We start from the raw sequence: 22,580 nt of genomic DNA, 5'->3' as shown, positions 1-22,580 counted from the left end.
TTTTTTTAAATGTTAATAAAGAATAGCCACCAGAAAAAAAAAAAAAAAAAAACGGAAGAGAATCCGTATAAATATTTCATTATTATTTTTTTTTCATAGGACGATTTTGGTATTTTTCATGACAGTTTAAAAACTAATTTGATTTTTTCCCCGATTCTGAAGTCCTATGGTGTTCAGTATTACATGATTTAAAATTTGATACCTTTATAACTCTTCCATTTTTGAAGCCCCTTCAATTAAAAAAAATGTATGTCTCCAAGATTCACTTGGAAAGCAAGAAATAAAAGGTTCTGTTTTTGTGTCCCTTTGTCTACCTGCAATGTAGTCTTTCCACAAACCTTGGTTTAAACAACATAGAACATTCATATTCTTTGATGTGTAAGATATATACGAGTACAGGTGTAGAGGCCTTGAGTCAATCCAATTAGAACAAGTTCACAATGACTGAAAGGGAAATTTTCTTATACATTCAATAATATTGCAAACGACGAACATTTATATTTAGAAGCTCACTGTTGACGCAAAAAATCGAACTTATCTCATAGGTATCTTATGATCAAAGGGTTTTTCTTACCATAAACCAATGTCACTTGAAAAGTTAATTGTCGCACGAAAAAAAGTTTCATTTGACCGTTTTACTGACTATAGACGATAAGGGCCACCTAACACCCAAACGCTGGTTTGAATTCTTGACAAAGATGACTTCAGCTTTCTTCATCGTCAAATTTTCTTATTTCTATAGTAATATTTCACTATCAACTGCAAATGATTGTTTATGTCTTACAATCAATTCGATGCTAGCTCAAGAGCATACTCCAAGTACGATGATTTTTAAACCGAGGCAGGGCTGACAAACAAGTTGATAAACAGAAATTTCAACAACCTTGTTTAAAGTAAGCATTTCATAAATTCTATGATCATTATAATGACATTATTAGCAAATACAACCTATCATTGGGTCGTTTTTTGACTGATATGTTTCATACGACTTGTTAGGCCATTGTTTTTAAAACTAAATTTGATCACGGATTACTCCGTCTGCCTGATCAATACGTAGGGCTCACGGCGGGTGTGACCGGTCGACAGGGGATGCTTACTCATACTAAACATTTGATCCAACCTATGAAGTGTCCTTAAAATTTAATGTTTTCAAAAAGTTATGAAATAGGCTTAATAAGAGTTGAGTAAATAAATTTGATAAATCATGAAAGAACATGGTATGAAGGAGGACCATTCTGGAAATATGACGTCATTAATTTGGTACCTATCTAAGTTTAAAACAGAAAAAGCCTCATAACGACTCATTTCAGGGGTCATTTCCCTAACGAAAATAGTGTCCAAAGCCGTCGCCGACTTCAATTTTCAGATAGGTTGTGTATCCTTTAAAAAATCACATTTCTCAGAATCTTTGTGGGCGATGCATGTGCTCTTTATTATCTGAAAGAAAATTCCACTGAAAATTGATGTCTTCTGCAACTTTATAAGAAAATAAGGAAAATGTACAAGTTCATGAAGCCACAATTAGCATTTAAGAGGTCATATGAGAAAAACAATTTGTATATTCTTACTGCTTGGAATTTCAATGATTCAGAAAGGATGAATTTAATTTCTTACATCACTTCCATATTTTAAAAATACAGAGCTAGATTTGTATTGAAACGGTATCTTATTCTTTTATGAGCACTGAGAGCATCGTTATAACTAATCTACAAATGGCTGCGTTGAAAATCTTTGTTACACCTAGAACACTTTAGCACACTTAGTACAATACACGTACCTTGATTTTGTCAAAGAAGAAATGACTTGAATTTGTTCTGTCTGAATCGAATCCAAATTGGATACTAATGCTAAAATTAAATAGACCTTAGAAAGCAAAACACAGTAATTCCAACGATCACATTTTTTCTCATGAAGACCCAATTCAATGTTTTATCAGGATAACTTACTAGTATATATAATTACTTTCACATAGAATTACAAGCATTTGGTCGTAATCATTGATAAAAGCGTGAAGAAACTACAATGACAATTCAAAATCTTTGAACTCGGTCTTTCATGAAAATACTAACAGGTGAAATATATGTTTTGACCTTTCTACTGTTGTACTGATCTGTACGTATTAGCTTTATGTTCCCCGCTGTCGGAAAGAAACAAACTTAATTCTAACTTGTGATTTTTTATGAATACTCGCGCAGAGACGCAATGTGAGTTTGGCAAAAATAATCATAAAACAGCTAGTCTGTCATTAAAATTGTCCTTGGATCAATCATACTTAAAAAAATATTCTTAGAGCTATCAGATGCAATCATTCAGTTTAATAAACATGTGTTTAAAATGGAAAAGCAGTTACTATTATCAACCCTCTTTTGTTTTTTTCTCGTCAGACATGCTTTTTTCTCTACAAAACACGTTTCACGTTCGTCATATATTTATGCTTCATATATGAAAATCAGAATTCAATATAAATTAATACGATGAAATGTACTACTATTCAAACAACTTGTGAGTAATTGGACTCCCTATGAGATCATTGTCTTTATATAATCTGAAAAATACACTTAAATGGTAAATTTAAAAATAAGAAAAATTCATGAAAGCTTAGACAATCAATGAAGTCATTTTGGCAAGCCAAAAATCAACACAAAGAATAAAACAATCAACACAATTACAAAAATAGCCATTTTCTATTTACCTGAAGATGAATTATCAATAATATACAGGAGTTTATTTTAAATGAAATATTAAGATAATGAACAGTAATCAAGCTCAAACGTCCATTGGAACAGATGCCATGGAGGAGTAAGCATCTCCTGTCGACCGATCACACCCTTCGTGCGCTCCTTGTCATGATAGGGCAAACGGCAAAATCCGTAGACAATTCAGTGTGAAAATAATGGCCTAACAATTTGTATAAAAAACGTCAGTCAACATTCGACTTAACGATAGATTTGCTTGCAATGTTATTGTATCAACCATAAAATTTGTGAAAATTTGACGTTAAACGATATTATTGTTGATATTCCTGTATCATAAACTTATTTGTCAATAGCTGGCCTTGCTTTAGAAATTGTTTGTACGTAGAGCATGCTCTGGGGTGACAGATCAATTGGGAGACATAAACTCTATATGTAGTTGATAATAGTATACTGCTACATCAATCGATAGAAAAGATGAAGTCATCACGTTTATCATAAAGTTTTGTTAGGTTGCCCATAAATTTCTTTTCCTAGTAAAAGTATCCAAATATGAAACAGAGGTGTCAGACGCTGTAGTGTCTTTCTAGTTCAAAGGAATATATTGAATCAACGTAGGAATGGAAATTAATATTGGTAATTGAATAAAAAACACCATCGATATATCGACGAATATGTTGAATTGAAGGCCACATAAAGAGACTACTTCTTTTCATGCAGAAGTTTTTGAATAAATTCTGTTTTTTTATGAATACAAAAAATAGGCTTGCAAGTAAGGAGGGGATAAGCACCCTTGAGTTTCCCACAGATTGCTGGAAAACTTTATTTCCAAAAAAAAAAAAAAAAAAAAAAAAATACAAAGATAATGTCAATCAGAAACTCAAGCATCTTTTTAATATTTCAACTTTGGAGTATTTGTGTGTTCAATCAAATTGTATCTTTTAAATAATATTGCAAATGACCGATGAATAAAATGATAATAATCATTACACCTTCCGTGAAAAAAGAAAAAGAAAAATAATACAACAAAGAACTATATGCGGCATATGCATATTTTTGCCCCCTCCGAAAGTCATATTTTGAAAATTTTTTGAAATGTGCTGAATTTTATATATTGTATGAGAAATCTAAATGAACAAAAGATATTATAGTTTCAAAGTAGGTTATTGGCAAGTTTTGTTTCAATGACGTCACAAACTATTCGGATTTTATGTTATTTTTCAGAAAGAGGGAAAAAATGGACAAAATTTGTTCAATTTTTACCATAAAATTTATAGAGGGCAGGCCTGCTCCAGAACAATATTTACATATTTCATTGATATTATCATTCTACACATTCTATTAAAATATTGAGTTGGAGCAGGCCTGCGCTCGGTGAATTTTACTCAAAATATCGACATAATATACACCTTTTTCTGTGTAAATCATGAAAATTTTGAATTTACGGCATTTTACTGACGTCATATCTAACATATGGCGTCATGGCTTATGAAAATATTCAGTGTTTTGAAGTCTGCAGATATCCCCCTGTTTTAGAACGTAATTAAAGATTTCTTCGTCAAAGTTTGATTTTGGGGGGCAAATATTGGTCATTACCGAATATAGTCCTTTTCGTATGTATGTAGTCAATGTTATTAAACCTGCTAAAACCACATGGAGTTCTCGATGTAAGTTTAAGCTAAAACCTTTCTCTTTTCTGGTAAATGGACCTTTCTGCAATTTAATTTCATTCCCATTTATGATTTTTTTTATAATTCTGGATATGTACAGTATTTCGAGCAAAGGTATCGCTTTATATGGAGTAAGGTGTTGACTCTTACATCGCTCGTTTGAATTCCTGAAGTAGAGACAGATCCTATGGATGAGAATTTTTAAACCAAGTTCCCATGTGGCAGTAGATGCCGGTACGAAAAACTCCTCTCACAGATAAATGGACACAAGCGTCGAGTACAGATCTAAATCTGCTGTCCAGCAAAGGAAATTATAGGCGTCCTAACATGAGTGAAATATTTAGTTGGGACGTAAATCAAGACAAAAAAAAAAAAAAAAAAAAAAAAAACAAACAAAAACAAAAAACAAAAATAAATGTGTTTGTTTTGTTTGCTTGTTTTTTTTTTTTTTTTGAACATCACTCTCGAGAATTTTTCACTCATATGGAGGCGCCACCACTTACCGGTGGAGAGCTGCAAATTTTTTACCTTTACTCGGCATTCAGAGCCATCGAGCAGTGAGGGACCTTTTTCGTGCCAGCACCTACTGCGACACGGGATCTCGGTTTATACGGTCTTATCCGAAGAACCGGTCTCCACGTCCCACAGTGGGATTCGAACCCGCGACGTAAGGATCAACTCCTTACTCCGCGACTTTAGAGCAGACGCTCAAACCACTGCGCCACTTGGGCGACTTAAAATAAATGTGTAAATAAGCAACAACTATATACTTCTAATCTAAGTACATGATGTAATCAGGAAAACTAGAAAAATTGTTAATTAGATTGTGAAAAAAAATCAGGAAACCAATTACAGACCGATTAAAATGAACCAACAATAACAATTTCCCTATCCTCGTGTCTATTCCTTGTCGATTCTCGATTCCAGTTTTGGGATTATCATTTTGAAAGTCTTATTGAGAGCATTGTCCCCTTTCAAAAGAGTTACATTCTTATAAATCATTTATTTTGTTATTATTTCTTCTATTATAAATGACTTGAATTCAATTTTCTGTTCTTGGAGTGTGGTGAAATTTTACCAGAAACTTTTATTTGAAATGCTTTTGAGCTTAATGTACAAATTTTCGTTCCGCGTGATTTTGTTTGGGCAAAGAATTTACAAGTTTCTGAAATGTTTCTGCCATATCAATTCTGTCTAACTCTGCAATGACATCATGTTCAATCTCTTCACTATCATTATCCAGTTCCAAGGAATAATCTTTAGTATTTGTTTCAGAGTATATGCTCAGCTGATCCAATGAAACTTTTTCTGAATTCTGTTCTTTAGGAGTACCTTCAGAAGAAGGCACAGTGTGTTTCAAACCAGTATCAAATTTCTTTGCCGAATGACTTTTTGAAAATTTCAAATCCGATATGTTATTAAACGTTTTAAGAACTTGTAAGTGAGACATGTGTGTCTTCCCTTTTCCTGCCTCTTTCTTGGACAAAGACTTTGTTAATCTTGTGCCTTGACCATTTGCATGTTCCACCGAGGGTATAGTTGTTAACTGACTGGAAATCTTTCTGGACGATCTTATTGGGTTCCCTGAATACGAATTCGTCTTTGGATGCTTAACATGATTTGTGGCACGTAATCGCTTTTTCATTGTTGGTAATATAAGGCTAACGGTATTAAGTGAGATATGATGTTTCGCCGTATTTCTAGCTTGATTAACTTGAAATGACTTGACCCCCTTTGTCGTTGAGGTTCGAAAGCGAGGTAACACATGTCTTCTGTAGAGGATTTCCTTTTTGGCAATCGAAATTAAGCTGTGTAAATAGATATACTGCTGAATAATTAAGGTAAAGAGAAAGCTGTTTACCTTCTGTGACAGGATTGGTTGCTGTTTTAGTCTGAGTGATGTTTTTCCTTCTTTGTACAGTCTGATTAGAGCATCTAACGAACGCCGACTTTCCCCCACTTTTTTCAATATATATTGGAGTTTTTGAAGGCTACGGAAATTCAATTTCTTATATTTATCAAAATGATTATTATCATCATCATGATCATGATCATCATTTCCATTTTCGTCCGATGGATTATGAGCATTAGAGTGATGATATAAACTCCCGGATGAAGGAGATGTGTACGAGTTTGCTGTCTGGGAATACACAGCAGACTTATTCTTTTGCATATTAGAATCCTCCAGTGACGTTACTTTGTTAAAGAGAAATACCAACAATGTGACAATACACATTAGACCAGTACTCATTTTAGCTAAATTGAAAAAAAAAATTAAAAAATTAAAAAAAAAAAGACATAGAGATAAACAATAAATGTTCTTTTTATAATGATCAAAGAAATACAGATTTACCTGTTATTTGTTCATCAACTGGATTTCACTCCATTTTCAGCAGTATGCTTTAAAACAATCATTCATAATCTGTAATGATTTACCGCATCGTGCAGTACGTTTAATCGAGCAGCGATATAATTATGCCGATAGGTTGATTCACATGGAAAAACGATATATAATTAGATCTTTTCTATCAAATTAATCAAAGGAGTAAAACGCTTTCTATTTTGATCACACAGGAAGAAACGAAAATATATGAAGTATTTTTTTTTTTTGTCATTTTATCTGCATGTTTCAATGAATCTTAATCTTTTTCGCTTCTACATAGACAAATAAATATAATGTAATGAATTCAACTTCTCGTATAACCATTGACTAAATAAGGAAAAAGAGAAAATTTTAAACACAGATCATTAAAATCCTAGAATTAAGTTAAAATTAAAAACAAAGTGCTTTTAAAGTGTTGTGTAAAGTTTACAATTTTCATATGTCTTTCTATGCCCAAGTTATAATTTTTTTCATTAAAGTTTTTTTGGAGAGAGAGAGAGAGAGAGAGAGAGAGAGAGAGAGAGAAAAGTGTTTTGAAACACGCTTGATATTACTAATAAATGACATTTTTTTTAGTTAAGACTTTAATGTAATTATTTCAGAGAATGGCAAAGTTTCAGAAAAAAAAATAAAGCACATGTATGTTGTGATTTGCAAAAATTAATTCCAATCGAAAGCCCTCAAAGGCATAAAATTACAATGTTAAAAGTATCTTACAACTGCTATCAAAAATCTTTTTTGTCAATGATATTCTAATATATGACACTGTCCGATTCAGCTGCAATTCAAAATATGTTTGACCTGTAACATATTACAAAAAATATTATTATTGATGTTTACATTTTATATCCAATCGAAGACGGACCAATATGTTTTCCAACATTGAGAGACGTAAGTTATATATCAATTCGAAGACGGACCAATCTGTTTTCTAACAGTCAGAGATGTAAGTTTTGAACATACATTATCCGGTATAATATACAAACTGTACGTTCACACAGAGAGAGAAATTTTTTTTTACTTGAAGCAGATGTCTTTTGAAAATCGTACTCAGCGTTTCTACGATAAAAATTCACTTTGAATTATAAAGCACAAATAAAAGATTGTCCTTTTAAAATCTTTCAAAAATGTCTCACAAGGTTGTACAATTATTAGGACAGTCTTGTAGAGATTCAAATATGTTTGAGTCTTAATAAATAGTTCTTTCATGTTGTAGTCTGTGATTAGATGCTCTTGGATTGTGTTCAAATCACCACTATTATTTGTACAATTTTTGTGTCGTCTGGTACCCTATGAATTCTGAACAATTGATCTCAAGTGTCCAATGTTATTTTAAAGAAAGTTGTTAATTATTCCACCTTTCGGCGACTGTCGTGTGTAAATCCTTTTTATAAGGCTATGAATCAAATCATCGAACAGGCAGAGATGTAAAAATTATGCTTGATTTTTGGGATGAACATCTATTCTCTGAACACAGTTGCAGAGATGACTTGGAAATTATTGTGAGAGCCGTGATGAGGTTGTTCTATTGTATACGACAAGAGATCATCGCAGGATTGTCGCAAGAGCAGTTTATATATGAGAAAATCGCAGAAGAAAGTCAGAAGACTATCTTAGGAAATGCTAAGATTTGACATTGATATTCATAAAACATTTGAACGACAGATACGTTATAAGGTTTCTGTACGTACCTCATGGTTTACTCCCCAAATCCTATGGTATTCACACCTTGTCTATGCCTAGAATCTCTAAAACCGTTCAACGTAAATGTGAAAAGGGATTTACTTTGCCATTTGGTAATGCGTAATATAATTTATTCAATGATTAATTGCATCATATTAAAATATCTCGACGGTCAGAAATTTTAGAGCGATTTTGAAAGTGGTTCATCCTGTCCAACTACACTTGTAAATTTTGCAGTTTATGATTAGTTAAATATTTTGATGTCCCATACCTGAGTTTAGTTCAGGGAGCAAATAATATCACAAATAATGGAAATAAAACAAGGATCCAAAACATCTCCAATGCATTTTAAGATATGTAATCCACAATATTGATAAATAAGAGTCCACTAAGCATTGATCATTCAAATTGTAACAAATGTCCACCAAACTCGTCGAATATGCTCTTATCTATCTGCGTGTCACTCAGTTGGGTAAGTCACAGAGATGCTGGATTGCATTAAGACAAACAACTGGTTCTGTTTGTAAGTGAAGGTAATTTTTTTAATCAAATCATTGCTTCAAATTCATTGATAAAGATAATCCATAAAATATGTTATTACCTTTCACTAAATGATAAGAAATCGAAAGATTTCTACATTTCACAATCTACCAAACAAGTGGATCAGATACTGGCAGAGCATAATCAAAGTATGGGGAGTCAACATCGGGACTGATTGTGGTCGTTCCTTTCTGGGCGCTGATATTTTTGCTTTCTTTACTTTCATTTTTCTTGGTTTGTTTTGTTATTAGAACTGAAGGGAAGCGGATGCCTTTCCTTGTGTAATATATAGTACTTTCACCATTGCCCATTGTGTCCGAACTGGAAGGCCAATCCTGAGGACCACCGGATCGTGTACGCTCGTTTATTTGTTTCCCTAATATTCTACGTGTAAACGATTTTTTTGCCATCCAAGAAGGAAATGATATTTCAGTTGTTTCTGCATTTTCTGATTGTGTACTAACAACACGCTTCGGTGTCTTTGTTGTTTCAGCAATGGCTGTTTGTTTATTTCTGATAACTTGTTCACCGCCAATCTCTAAGATAGGATATATCCTGTAAAACTTTTCTTGAATTTTAGCATTATTTGTCGAATGATGAGGTGTAGAAGATAAAAGATTTTTCTTGTCATCATCTTTCCTGACACCTAAATCATAGCCTATCTCTGATATTTCTTGAACTGCTTTGGGAACTGCCGTGGACGCTTGCGAACTATCAGATTTTAATTCAATATATCCACTTGATTGGCCTATTCGTAGTGTTTCAATGGACTTTTGTATTGCTTCTTGAATCATTTTGGCCATGAAAAGTACAGTATCATTCACCCTTTTTGGAGCTTTGATGATGCTAGGATGAGTACTTATTTTTCTTCCTTTATCTACTTTTTCAAATTCATTCGCTTGGATTCGATTTACATTACTCATGTTACTAGCTTCAAAATCGTAGCTGGGTTGAAGAAAAGAGTTCCTCATAGCGGTGCTATCGTTCCGCCATCGTTCAATACTTTGTGCAGAATTATTTGTTCTTTGAATATTTATAGTTTCTTTAGATAATATAGGTGAGATTTTTTTAACGTTTTTAGTACCAATGTCATGTTCTATGTATGAAACCATTTTTCCTGACTTCCATGCTTCGATGCTATTGTTGGGATAATTTTTATGCGACCTTTCTTCCATTTCCCCAGCTTCGAAACTATAAGGATTATATGTTTCTTGTTTCATATCTATCGAAGACAACCTAACCACATTGGAGCCTTTATCATGAGGTTTTATGATTGCAGATTTGTCTGGAAAATTAATTTTTCTATGATAATTTCTGGGACGTATGTTCCATTGATGACCGTATCTTTGCTGACCACGAAAACGATGTGTAGGCTTATTGATGTGGTGTTTCTTTCTGTTTTCTAGAAATTTATTTTGTTCTGCATCCTTGAATTGATCAAAAGATTCTCTTGAGGATTGTCTATTCCAATCATATCGTGTTTCTGCTATATATCTATACCTCTTTCGTTTCTCTCCTCCATGTCTGTTACCTTTGTGATAGTTATATTTCCAGGGTTGATTTTCCATCTCATCAAAATGATTATACGCAGATGTCATAACAGCAGGTGTCGTTGTGTGTTCTACAAAGTCTGGACTTGAACTTTGTCCAAAATGTCTTTGGTACATTCTGTCAAAGCCTCTTGTAAAACCAAATTTTCTTTTACTTTGTTCCGTCTTCCTCTCTCCTAAACTTTTATGTTTAAGCAAAGATTTTCCTTTCCTTTTCTGTGAATTACTGGCTCTATTCTTTGGTTTCCTTTTGTAAAGGTGGTTTATATTAGGGCGTTGTATATCGAGCATGTTAGTGCCTTGTGTTTCAAACTCTTTCTCAGCAAAATGGGATGGGGTGGGTTCGATTACTATTTCCTCTACTGATGGTTTCTCAGTCGTAGTTACTTTTTCAAATTCGTTCAAATTTCGCTCCGTAACCATCTTTTTTGTGTCAAAAACCGTGTTTTTATTTGTAGTGTCAATTCTTGATTCAGAGTTTCCTCCATATCCGGGATGTTTATTTTTTATCGGAACTGCTTTTGTCGTAGTCGTTATCTGCTTTTTTACATAACTCTGTGGGTTTAAAATGTTGTTTATAATGCTCATAAAGACATTTGTCCTATCTTTCTCTGGCATGACTTCAAACAAAGTTTGCAAAAGTCCAAAATTGTCCATTTTTTGTCCCTTAGAGGAGAAATGCATTACGTCCTGTACATTCTCTCCTGTGGTAACTTGCGCATCTTTTGAACCGTAATTATCATTTATCCTTGGCTTATTTTCCTGTTTGATATGTTCATGTGCATTGAGATTCCATTTTCTAACATCTCCTGGAACAGCCGAATCCAAAATGCCATTTTGTCTAACCACAGGCGGAGGTATTGGTTTAGCAAGTCCAAAATAATTCGCTTTAGAATTGTGTTTTGACATCCCAACATCTGATCCAGTATGTTGGTCGCCTGTGGACATATCGTTTTCTTTAATATTCAACTTTACTTCTGTTGCTTCAGCTGTTAATTCCTCTGCTGGAAATAAGGGAAGCAGCGTTGAATGCGAGATCTTACTAAGTACAACAATCGCCACAGACAGTAAGATATTCACCAAATTCATCTGAAAAAAAATTCTTATGTATTTTTTTTTTTTTTTACAATTTTGTTATTTTTATTCAATTTACCCTAAAAAATTATAAATATATATAAAAGATTAGTTTAGTGTCTTTTAAAAATCATCTGGCATTTTGTTGATTATTTTGGACAATCTGTAACACTATCTCTGGAATTTCTTGGTTGCTGTTTTATTTATTTATTAAAAGATATATGTGTGTGCAAGAAGCAAATTGTGAAGGCAAAAATTTCATAACATAAAATCAATTTCTGAATGAATTCTAAATTTACCATATGATACTTACTTTTAAGCTATCGTACTACTGCCTTAGGATTCACGAGAAACATTGATTAAGACATCCTGTAGATCATTAACCTTTTAGATCCAACCATCTTCTCCATCCTTGTCATTTGATTGATGTCAAGTTTCGTTTTTGTACATCAACAAACTTGCAGGTTAATTATTATTTAAAGGCAGGTTACAAATTTTCATCCAAGAAAATGGATTGCAAACAAAATATGAAAATGAATTGCAAATAAAATATGCAGAACTGGAACAAATTTTTTTTTATCTTTTTAAATTTTTTATCGGCTTTTTGATTCCTTTTATAGATAAAACAAAAAATTCAATCGCAAGCAAACCAATCAAATAGAAACTTTTTTCTATCATTTTAAATGTTACCAATGGCATATGATTGAAGGAATTTTATTTAATTAAAGATATATCTATATTTTTAAAAGTCATCATTCAAATGTTCATGAATGAATAATAAGAATTGTATTTATTGTTTGTAATTTTAATAATTATTCCATCGTGCTTGAAAAAAAAAGATTAAAGATACTATTAAAATTTAGACATACAATCAATATAAATTGAATATTTTAGCAGCTATTTTCCAAATTAAACTTGTATTATGAAATATTTTGCCATTAAAACAGAGACATAATTTCAACAAACCTCTATTTCTGTCCTTTTAAGGGCTGTTGGGTCAAGGTCTCTTAGTATGAATTTAACAAACAATATCCAACAAAACGTCTCACAAATGCAATAACTACGTACATATAAAATCTTAGTTTACGCGGGCATAACATAATTGCAGGGAAAAAAAAAGCGGAAAGAAGTATTTTTTCCTCAAATGATAATTTTACTGACTTTAGCATCGTAGTAAACACTATGTGCAATTAAGTATTTTATACCATCTTGATTGCAATTCAACGTCTTGTTATTTTTCCGTAATTTACAAAACCGTAATTAAATGCAATTTTATTTTTATATCCATAACTTGACCTAGCTTTAATATATTATCCCCTAATGATTCAGCAAAGCGTTTATAGACACATTTGTATCTACGAATTATGCAGATGTGCCATTCGTTCAGTGCTCTCTGTTAACAATGTACCAGTTAGATCATTTATAGATATGTTAATATAGATATGTACCGAGACTCCAATTAACGAAATGATTCAGTTACATAATTATTTGAGTCATATCCATCTGAAGATTTTATTAGTGATTTTGTAGGGATTAACTTCGATTAAGGATATATACATCCCATATGATTTTTTCTGATGAAGTGTGCTGGAAGCTTCAGCATTCATAGCATCATAAAAACGAAAGGGGAGGTCAGAGTTTAAAGTCATGGTTTTTATTTTGATCTCACGAACGTTAAACCCTGTACATGCGCAACGTCATATATACGAAAATCAAAATTCACGCTCATATTGAACAGTAACAGCTCCTCGCTCAATATAGCTATAGAAGTACGGTGTATATCAGTAAAAGCGATATTTCATCCATGAAATCAATTAATGTAAACGCGCGTTATTCAATTTGTCAGCACAGTCGTCCGTGTTATGAACTTCCAAAATTTAATAACAATTCAATGCTGAAATAAATTCTTAAATATTTATAAATCTTTTCTTTAGTGTTCTTACATGCAATTTGGTTCCATTTTCCATATTTTTGAAGTTTTCTAAATGACCATAAATCTTTTAGATATATTAATATTATGGTGGCATATTTCTGCCCTCTACATGCAAGATAAATTATGTTAACAACATAATTATATAGATATGCGATTTTTGTATGTCAACATGAAAAATAATTATGTTGAAATGCAAGTCACCAATCCCTTGAGAGAATTTAATTTTAATGTTGGTAAACTTACTTATTAACGCCATTATATGACATCATACAAGCAAGATGCAACAGAATTATGTTGACATGCGACTTCTCTATGTTAACATGCGAGATAGGTATGTAGACATGCGACTTATTTATGTCAACATGCAAGATATGTATGTTGACGTCCAACTTATTATCTTGCATGTTGACATTAATATCCTGTTTGTTAAAAAAATAACTCGCATGTTAAGAGCCATTCTCTGTAATGACTTTAACTTTTATATAGGAGCTGTGGCACGCATAGTCTCAGAATTTATCCAAACTCTCTATGATAAAAGTCGTCGATACCGTACACTCAAATCAGGCAAAAATTGGTTGCTACGTGTCATGGTTACCATAGCAACATGTCCTAAAGTTTGAAAAATGGCATTTTTCAACATGTTCAGAGTCCCACAGTTAACGTTTGCAGCAAAGCAAACAAGTGGCAAGTGACTGTTTCTAAAACCTGAAGGCCTTATGTCTTAAATGCGTGATAAACATGTTTGGTAAATCAAGTATTACATACGTTACTATGGAAACAAAGTATTCAAAAGTAATAATTTTGTTCATTTAGTTTTATAAAGTCATACACTTAAGAATAAAAAAAAATTATAGATTGAAACGCAAGCAAATAACAGACAAGAGGTCCTTGTAACATATACCAAGGACGAAATATGATATTTCTTATAGGTTGGCAATGGTTGCCATGGTTTTAATACTACAAAGTTAGTTTAAATTTACTTTCTTTTTTAATCTTATACTATCTTTTTAAAAAGCATATTTCTATATAACTGATGATCAATTTTTAAAGGCGCTGGTGTGACCCTAATTTTCACAGTTCAAAAAATTCAAATTCAATTCTTTAAATAGAGCGTTGCTATGGAAATTAGCCGAAAAAATATGCATAAAAATCTGAAAAATGTTTTGTTTCCTTGGATACATACCCTTGTATGTAGATTCCCAAAACTTTTTTCATTGATATCCATGAACAACTAACCTGACTTTCAATTTTGACTACTAACCAATCTCTAACTGGATGCAAAAAGCTGGCACATAGGATTTAATTTTGATATAAAATTAAAAAAATCGAGCATTTCCCTTCTTGGTAACCATAGCAACAGTGTTGTATTTTTCAACAAACTTTATCAATATATAATATTCAACTTTAGTTCTACCAGATAAGTACTATTCAAGGTGAGTCAAATAATATGTTTCTTGATTAAAAGCTAAGTAAATTCCTTAAGCAGCAAAAAAATATCACTTTAAACAGCTGGTACATTGTTTCCATGGTTACACTGCAAAGTAACAATTAATCCCAATATTTCTTATGTTGTTGGTGTTGCAATGTCCTAAGGATGTTTATGTGCCAGTCATGAATTTCATTGTTTTTCCTCAAGATAGTAGCATTAACCCAATCTTAGCAACAGATTTTGCATGGTTACACTGTGTTACCATGGCAACCATGAAAGTTATTTTTAGAATAATATTGCCAATACCTAATTACTTAAGGTCAAATATTTTTATTGTTTTTCTTTGGTTGTTGATTGAGTTTGATCATGTAACATCTATCATTAGTGAATATTGAGAACTTTTCAGCATTTTTCAGCATCTAAAATGTATTTTAAATGTACCCATGGTTACCACTTACTTAGAGATAAATTCTAAATAGTTTCTTTATAGCATAAGTGACAACAAGGTGTCATGTTTTTGTGAGAATAGTTTGTTTGTTTTTCTTAGTCTTTATTAAGGCTTAATAAAGATTCAAAGTTGCTGAAAATCTCAATTTTTTCAACTCTTCTGGCTGTTACCATGGCAACCAAGACACATAACAACGAAATTTTATTTGATATATGTTTTTGGTGTCAAGTTGTAATAATGGGCAAAGTTTCATCAAAATCGGTGACCATGTGTGGCAAAGAAGTTTAAGTGGTTACAGAGAATCGCTATTAACAAAAATAAGTCGCATGTCTACATAATTAAGTTGCATGTTAACATAAATAAGTCGCATGTTGACATAAATATCTTGCATGTTAACACATTTATCTTGCATGTTCACATAAATTAGTCGCATGTTGACATGAATATCTTGCATGTTAACATAATTATCTTGCATGTTAACATAAATTAGTCGCATGTCAATATAATTCTGTCACATCTTGCTTGTATGATGTCGTATACAGGCGTTAGTAAGTATGTTTACCATCATTAAAATTAATTTCTCTAGAAAGATTGGTAACTTGCATGTCAACATAATTATTATGCATGTAGGCACAATTACCTTGCATGTTGACATACTTTTTTCGCATGTTAACATAATTTATCTTCCATATAGGGGGTAGAAATATGCCACCATAATATTGCTTATTTTTGAAGAAAAAAAAGTTGTTATTTATCCTTAAATGTCTGTCGTTCACATAAAAACACTTGATATATTTATTCAAATGTTTCCATTTACAGGTCAGTGAAAGTTTGAATTGTTTTCCGACACATGAAAAATAAAATTCATAATATCAGATGACTTAATAAAACTGATGGATGAATTAATCAAGTTATATTGAGGTCATAAAGGTAACAGATAAGGACATTGCTTAAAGTTTTCTTGTAATTTCCTTAGATGCATTAATTATGTTTAGGAGACACATAAGCACATAATGTATATATATATATATATATATATATATATATATATATATATATATATATATATATATATATATATATATATATATATATATATGACCAATACACTTGCAATCTTATAATCTTTATTTTTCTGCAGCAAAATAAACTGTACAAATTACACATATGACAATCTTTTGCCTCTGTGTATTGCTTTGTCTAATAAAAGTTCATAGTCGTTTTGACTAGGGCTTAGACAACTGTTAATATCATGTTTTTAGAATTACCGCAAGAGCAAATCAAGGGCTTCATTTTCTCCTTAGATTGTTTTCTGCATGTAGGTTAACGTTTGACTAAACATTTGATGCATGCCTAAAATTGTACGATAGCCGATATCAGTCTGTCTAAAGGAAAATTATTACTTTTATTTTTTAATTGCATATGTACAGTTCTTTAAAATTGTACATGTATTAGATATAAAAAGACACCCTTTCGTGAAATAGTTTAATGTACATATATAATTTTTAAAAGTTGTACATATACAGACAATAAAATCCATAGCAGTAAATGAAAAGATTTTGTTATAATTGTAATTATTGGACAGTTACGACAGGGGTCGATAAAGGTCGTGCATGGACATTGAATTTTTGTCAAACTGAATAACCTAAATATACTTATTGTACACCCAAATATTTGTTGTGAAGAATACTTTATTTTTTTGATTGTTTGAGCTTAATTTTTTTTTTTTTTTGTAAATACTGCGCGGTCTTTGAAGGTCGCATATAATGTGAATGGCCCAGGTTTGGTTTAAAATGCTATAAACTCTAAAATAACGTTTTAAATCTAGTGCAACGTTGGACTGGGCCATGCAACCTGTGTATACGAAGTGGTTATGCTGAAGACGCTTGTCGTGTATTCTTTTGAAATTTAAAAATTTATTGAAATGCGGTCTATATACATGTATAAATATAATCGCACACACTTGGCAGTGTTTTATAATTTAGAAGAAAATAGGTGTGTCCACGAAGATTCAAAATCCATATTTTTGAAGATTAACTTAAGACAAAGCCGTGCGACTCGAAGTATTTACATCTTTAACGTTTGTAAATTATTGTGTGTTGATATAATTTGCAAACATTCATTAAATCATCGTCTATATTAAAATAATATCGTACACGTTTAGCAGTGTTGTTATTATTAATAAAATTATAGTATTTGTCTACGAAATATTTAAAATTCTAAGAATTTTACATGTACAAAAATAAAAATATATATATAGGTCATGTAATTTTATTTAGAAATGCTAATATCGGCCACCATATGTTTCTCATTTTGACTTCAATCCTTAGAGCTAACATTCGGAAATTAGTTTATACTATAGATGGAATAATTTTAGCTATTTTTAGATTTAAAAAAAAAAATGTATAAATAAAGTTTTGCAAATCATATTGACAGATGTTTTTCAACTTGATAATCATTTGTTATTATCAGTGAAATTTTTTAAAGAGAAAAATTATAAGTGGATACAAAATTTTCAAAGAAGGCCTAAATGGAACTCCGATAAATAATTTCGTTATTTCTTTAATCAGGGTAAACTGATGATACACATTTTATTTTTCTGAAGGATGTTCGAGTTTTGATGATTTTGCAAGAAATATAAATCTTAAACATTTTTAAGAAAGATATATATGATCTACATATGCTTGACAATAAAAAAAACAACTAATATTGAGGACACTAACATTAGATCTAGTATTTCTTGAAGATCAATAGTATTTTTCTGAGCTGTCATTATTAACTTTTTTCAAACACAAAATGTTATTTTCATACTATTATCAATCACATCTTGAAAGAAAGAAACAGACAAGGGTGTTTTTGAATATGAAATATTGATCCTAACACATCTATCAAATAAGATGTATAATCTATGTAAATCCATCTTATTGATAAATTGGGAGGATTGTAAATCGATTACATGTTCGAATGTGACACCGATCTAGTAAAATTCAAGTACAATGCATCTTAATTGTGGTGAAGTATTTACAGTGATATCATATTACTTGAGAAATATTTGTTACCAAGTTATGATTTGCAATCAAAAATAAAAAATTGCTTGAAAATTATACAAGCCAACTCTATAGCACTTGTTACTAGGTATAAAGGTTTCCTTTTGCAACAACCTCTTCGTTAAAAAGATTTTATTTTGTGTGATCAAATTAATTCTGTTATCGCGTAAAACTATGGAATCCGATATACAATTTTGCATTACACATAAACAGCCGAGAAAAGATCAGTAAACAGCCGAGAAAAGTTCAGAAAAATTGAAACATTAATTTTATTCTTGGCGGGTGTATGTACTATCTCTATCAAAGTCTATGCCAATGGCTACTTTGATTGATCGGTTATATCCCATTTTTCCTGAAAAAAAAAATCTTTGAAACAGTTCACATCAGTAATTTTTATGTTTCTTTGTACGTAAATCATCTTAATAATCAAAATCTGGTGAACCTTTGTTACTCCATTGTTTTCTACACTCGTGGTATACTTGTGTACTATTTACACTCGTTTTCCAAAAATAATTAGACACATTTGTTTCTTTTAGGCTACAATCATCTATAATTTTGCTTATATATGTAATTCGACAAAGTAATTTACGTTTAATGGATCTTATAAATTAAAATGAGTTTTTCTAGAAATTTGCTGCTGCCGAGGTATCATTCATAACACAAAGATGTGAATAGACTTCGAATTTCGTAACCTCCCCTCAAATGATTAAAATTTACTGAGCGATCACGTTTTAGGGTCGAATGAAATTTGTTCAAAAGTAAGAGCAATGAGCTTATAAGAAATAAATTCCAGTAGCAAAATTTGCAAACACACTAATTGCAGGACTTCTCATTTCCAGTTTTTTTGCATGAGATTTAAATTCTGAGTTTGTATTATGGCACATTCACTAATCTTAAAAGATGCCAAAATACATAAAGATAAAAGCTAATACGCTAGTAATTAAGCATGTTTAGTGGGGAAAATGATAATATTAAAATCATCTTGATTTTCAGAGGAAATAAAATACTTCCAAGTCAAGTATTTTTCTTTATCGATATTTATTCAAAATGACATCTTATCACTTAAGATAAATGTATAATTTGACAGAAAGCGGTGATTAATGACAGACAAGATAACAAGGTCCATAATGTTTATTAGGAAAATGTCAATCAAATTTGATCTGAGCGTTAATCTTATAACACATTAAAAAATTAAACACAAGTTGCTGATTTTTTATTATGACAGAACTTCCTATAATCAGTCTTAGTTTGACTAGCATGATTTTTTTTTCGCAATGGTCTAGGATTGAAATAAATATGTACAAAATAGATACATTTATTACCAACAGGATAAACCAATTTACACATTTTGTTTTAACTAAGTTAGGTTAATGTTCCAATTAATACCATCAGTTTAAGGATTTACCCACATGAATTTTTCTCCACTCTTGTCTTCTTTACTTGTGTTTTTGTTTTTGTCCTGTATCGATGAAGTTGAAGAACCAACAGTTCCTGTAAATGGGTTCAAAAGCACAAAAAGAGGCTTTTGAGGGGACACATTTGCTTTCTTGGGGCTATCCACTGTGTTTGCTTCTATTACTTTTTCTGACGGCACACCCTGACTAGATCTCATTATTCCTTGTAGTGGTAATCGGCGTCGATGTGGATTAAATCGCATTGGTTCCAGTAATAATTGTGATCTTCTATGTGGCCTTTGAGTAAGGGATAAAAGAGGTTCTTGTTTGCGAGGAGCATTGACAACACGTGGTGTCGTTGCATGCCTAATGTTGTTGTCTTTCATTATTTCCTTACTCGTTTCGCTGGCTTTCTTCAATTGTTTGTTGGTTTGTTTGGAGTTAGTATGTTTTCTGGAAGCGAGTTGCTGTCGCAAATAAGTATTTAATCGTTGAAGGAGGAGTATTTTTTGATTAGCTTGAGTATCGTTTATATTTGAAAGCTTTGTACGTTGCTCAGATTTCGAAATTTTCTCTGCAGATGTTTTCTTCTTTTCTGTGACTATATTGTTTCTTTCCAAGGGCAGAAAATGGGGAGTTCTAGTGCGTTTTATTGGAGTATTCCTCACTCGCAAGAATAAATTTTGATTTAGAACTTGCTTTGGTCTTGTAATAACTGCCTTCGAAAGTTTTAATTCACGTTTAGGCTCCGAAATTTTCTCTGCAGATGTCTTCTTTTCTTCGACCAGATCCAAGCTTTTGAACCCTCGCAATTGTACAAGACTACTTTTCTTTCTCAAAAAATCATTTCGACTGGAGACAGGTGAAAGCCTTGAAACTGCACTTGGCATTCTTTCAGCCGATGTTTTCTTACCAATACCACCTTTCAAAAGATTTAAAAAGTCGGCCCTCTGGTTTTGCGACATCAGCTTCAGTAGGTTTTCTATTCTTCTTGATTTAATTGTACCTCTTCCCGAACGTTCGGCCAATCTGACTTGATTTATATTTTTCATGGGATTGTTGAGTACTTCTTTACTGGATTTTCCGCTTTGATGTCCCTGTAAATCGTTACCATTTCCTCTCCTTAGCCTATTCTCCTGAATTGCAAATAAGGGTCTTCTTCTGTTAACAAGTGTTGAAGACGACCAATTATTCCTTAATGATCTCCCAGAAGTTCTTGGACTAATACCAAAATAATTTCTCTGATTTACTTCTCTCCATGGAGATAATGATGTAAATGTTCTACCTAATCTGAAATCAGAATCCACTAATGGACCTCTCCTTAAGGCTCTGTTTGGTCTTGTTGAAAGGAATGATGGTTGGTCCAAAAATCTCCGGGAGTTAAGGAATTTGAAATTTCCGTGAACAGATACAAACCTCAAGACACACGAGAAGAAGAATATAAACTTTCTTGGGAACAACATCTGAAAAAGAAAAATTAAGATGCAAAGAAATAATTTACCTCTCTTCTCATCTGTCTAACATTAGTATTTTATAACAATCTACATTCAAATGATTCCATCATAGATATTTTCACTTAATAAACACAAAGCTTTAATTAACGTACCGTGTTTTCTAAGGTTTGATCTTGTATTAGAAAAATGATTGTAAGCTGTTTAAATCTCCCTAATCATATTTATATGATCTGACCACAATCTGGTTTTCGGTCCAATGGAACTCTTCTAATAACGTACAACAGCAACTTTCATTTACTCTAATGTTGAGGCAATGATAATCCATTATTGTCAAAATAATTTATTGAAAATTTCAGTAACCACCTGTAATAGGTGTGCAATGATCGATTAATTCGTGGAAATCATATCAATATAGTTTTTAAACAATGTTTCTGTCTGTAACGTATCCGAAAGTACTAAAAAATTAAAATCAAAATTTAAATTTCTTGCAAAAACATGTATATGAATTACGTGGTATGCTTTAGATTTCAAGTGATCAATTATAACTGACTGAAGTTCTAGTTAAGACTAAAAAGGATTCAAATTTGAATGAAAAACCCTTTAAAAATAAAAAAACTTAGCTCTAAAACACAATTGATCTTTTTTTTTTTAATCATCTGAAGTTAACTTACATGAATTCAGATATGCAAATGAATTGCAAAAAATTTTGTTTTATCCGAATTATTTAATAGGTATTTTTCGACTAAAAAGATACTATATTTTTTCATTTAGTAGCATGTAGATTAAATGTATGGTTGTTAGTATTCGAAAATGCAAACTTTGCTCCGTGTTAAATTATTACAGACAAAAATGTTTATCCAAATAAAATACATATATGTTTCAATATATGTTTTAATACAATTACACTGAGGTAAATATGTTTTACATGTATATTGAATCTACTGAAAACGCTCATTTTCAATTCAATCTCGGCATTGCTTGCAGAATAATAAATATATATATAAGGAATTAAAAACAATTGTATAAAATTATATCCACATTTGTTTTTTATCTGTGAGAATACTTGGCCTAATACATATGTACATACATAAAAATATAATGGACATAAAATCATATATTTTGTAGCTCAGTAGACTTTCATTATAACAGATCAATTCAACAAAAACAAGCAAATTTAAAGTACATTTTTGATCAATTTGTCTATAATTTTTGTAAAAGTAATGTACAGATCAAGGAAACTCGTATTTCTCTCATTAACATTAGGCCTAGGCTAGATAAACAT

At 31.5% G+C, this 22,580-nt stretch overlaps 1 protein-coding gene across 1 annotated transcript; it reads right to left on the bottom strand.

The window, feature by feature from the left end:
- Nucleotides 1-19,547: 19,547 nt before the first annotated feature.
- LOC133202468 (uncharacterized) lies at nucleotides 19,548-21,606 on the bottom strand. The gene is made up of 2 exons (XM_061338297.1): nucleotides 21,451-21,606; nucleotides 19,548-21,307 (listed from the first exon to the last, which is right to left on the bottom strand). The coding sequence occupies exon 2, from the start codon at nucleotides 21,305-21,307 to the stop codon at nucleotides 19,844-19,846; it is 1,464 nt and encodes a 487-aa protein (XP_061194281.1). The 5' UTR covers nucleotides 21,451-21,606; the 3' UTR covers nucleotides 19,548-19,843.
- Nucleotides 21,607-22,580: the final 974 nt, after the last annotated feature.

The sequence above is a fragment of the Saccostrea echinata genome, unplaced genomic scaffold (assembly GCF_033153115.1).
Source record: "Saccostrea echinata isolate AGI-Se365-2 ecotype Australia unplaced genomic scaffold, CSIRO_AGI_Sech_v1 ptg000047l, whole genome shotgun sequence".
Lineage (NCBI taxonomy): Eukaryota > Metazoa > Mollusca > Bivalvia > Ostreida > Ostreidae > Saccostrea > Saccostrea echinata.
Note: the sequence above shows the minus strand (reverse complement) of the source record. Positions and strands in the feature narration are given on the sequence as shown.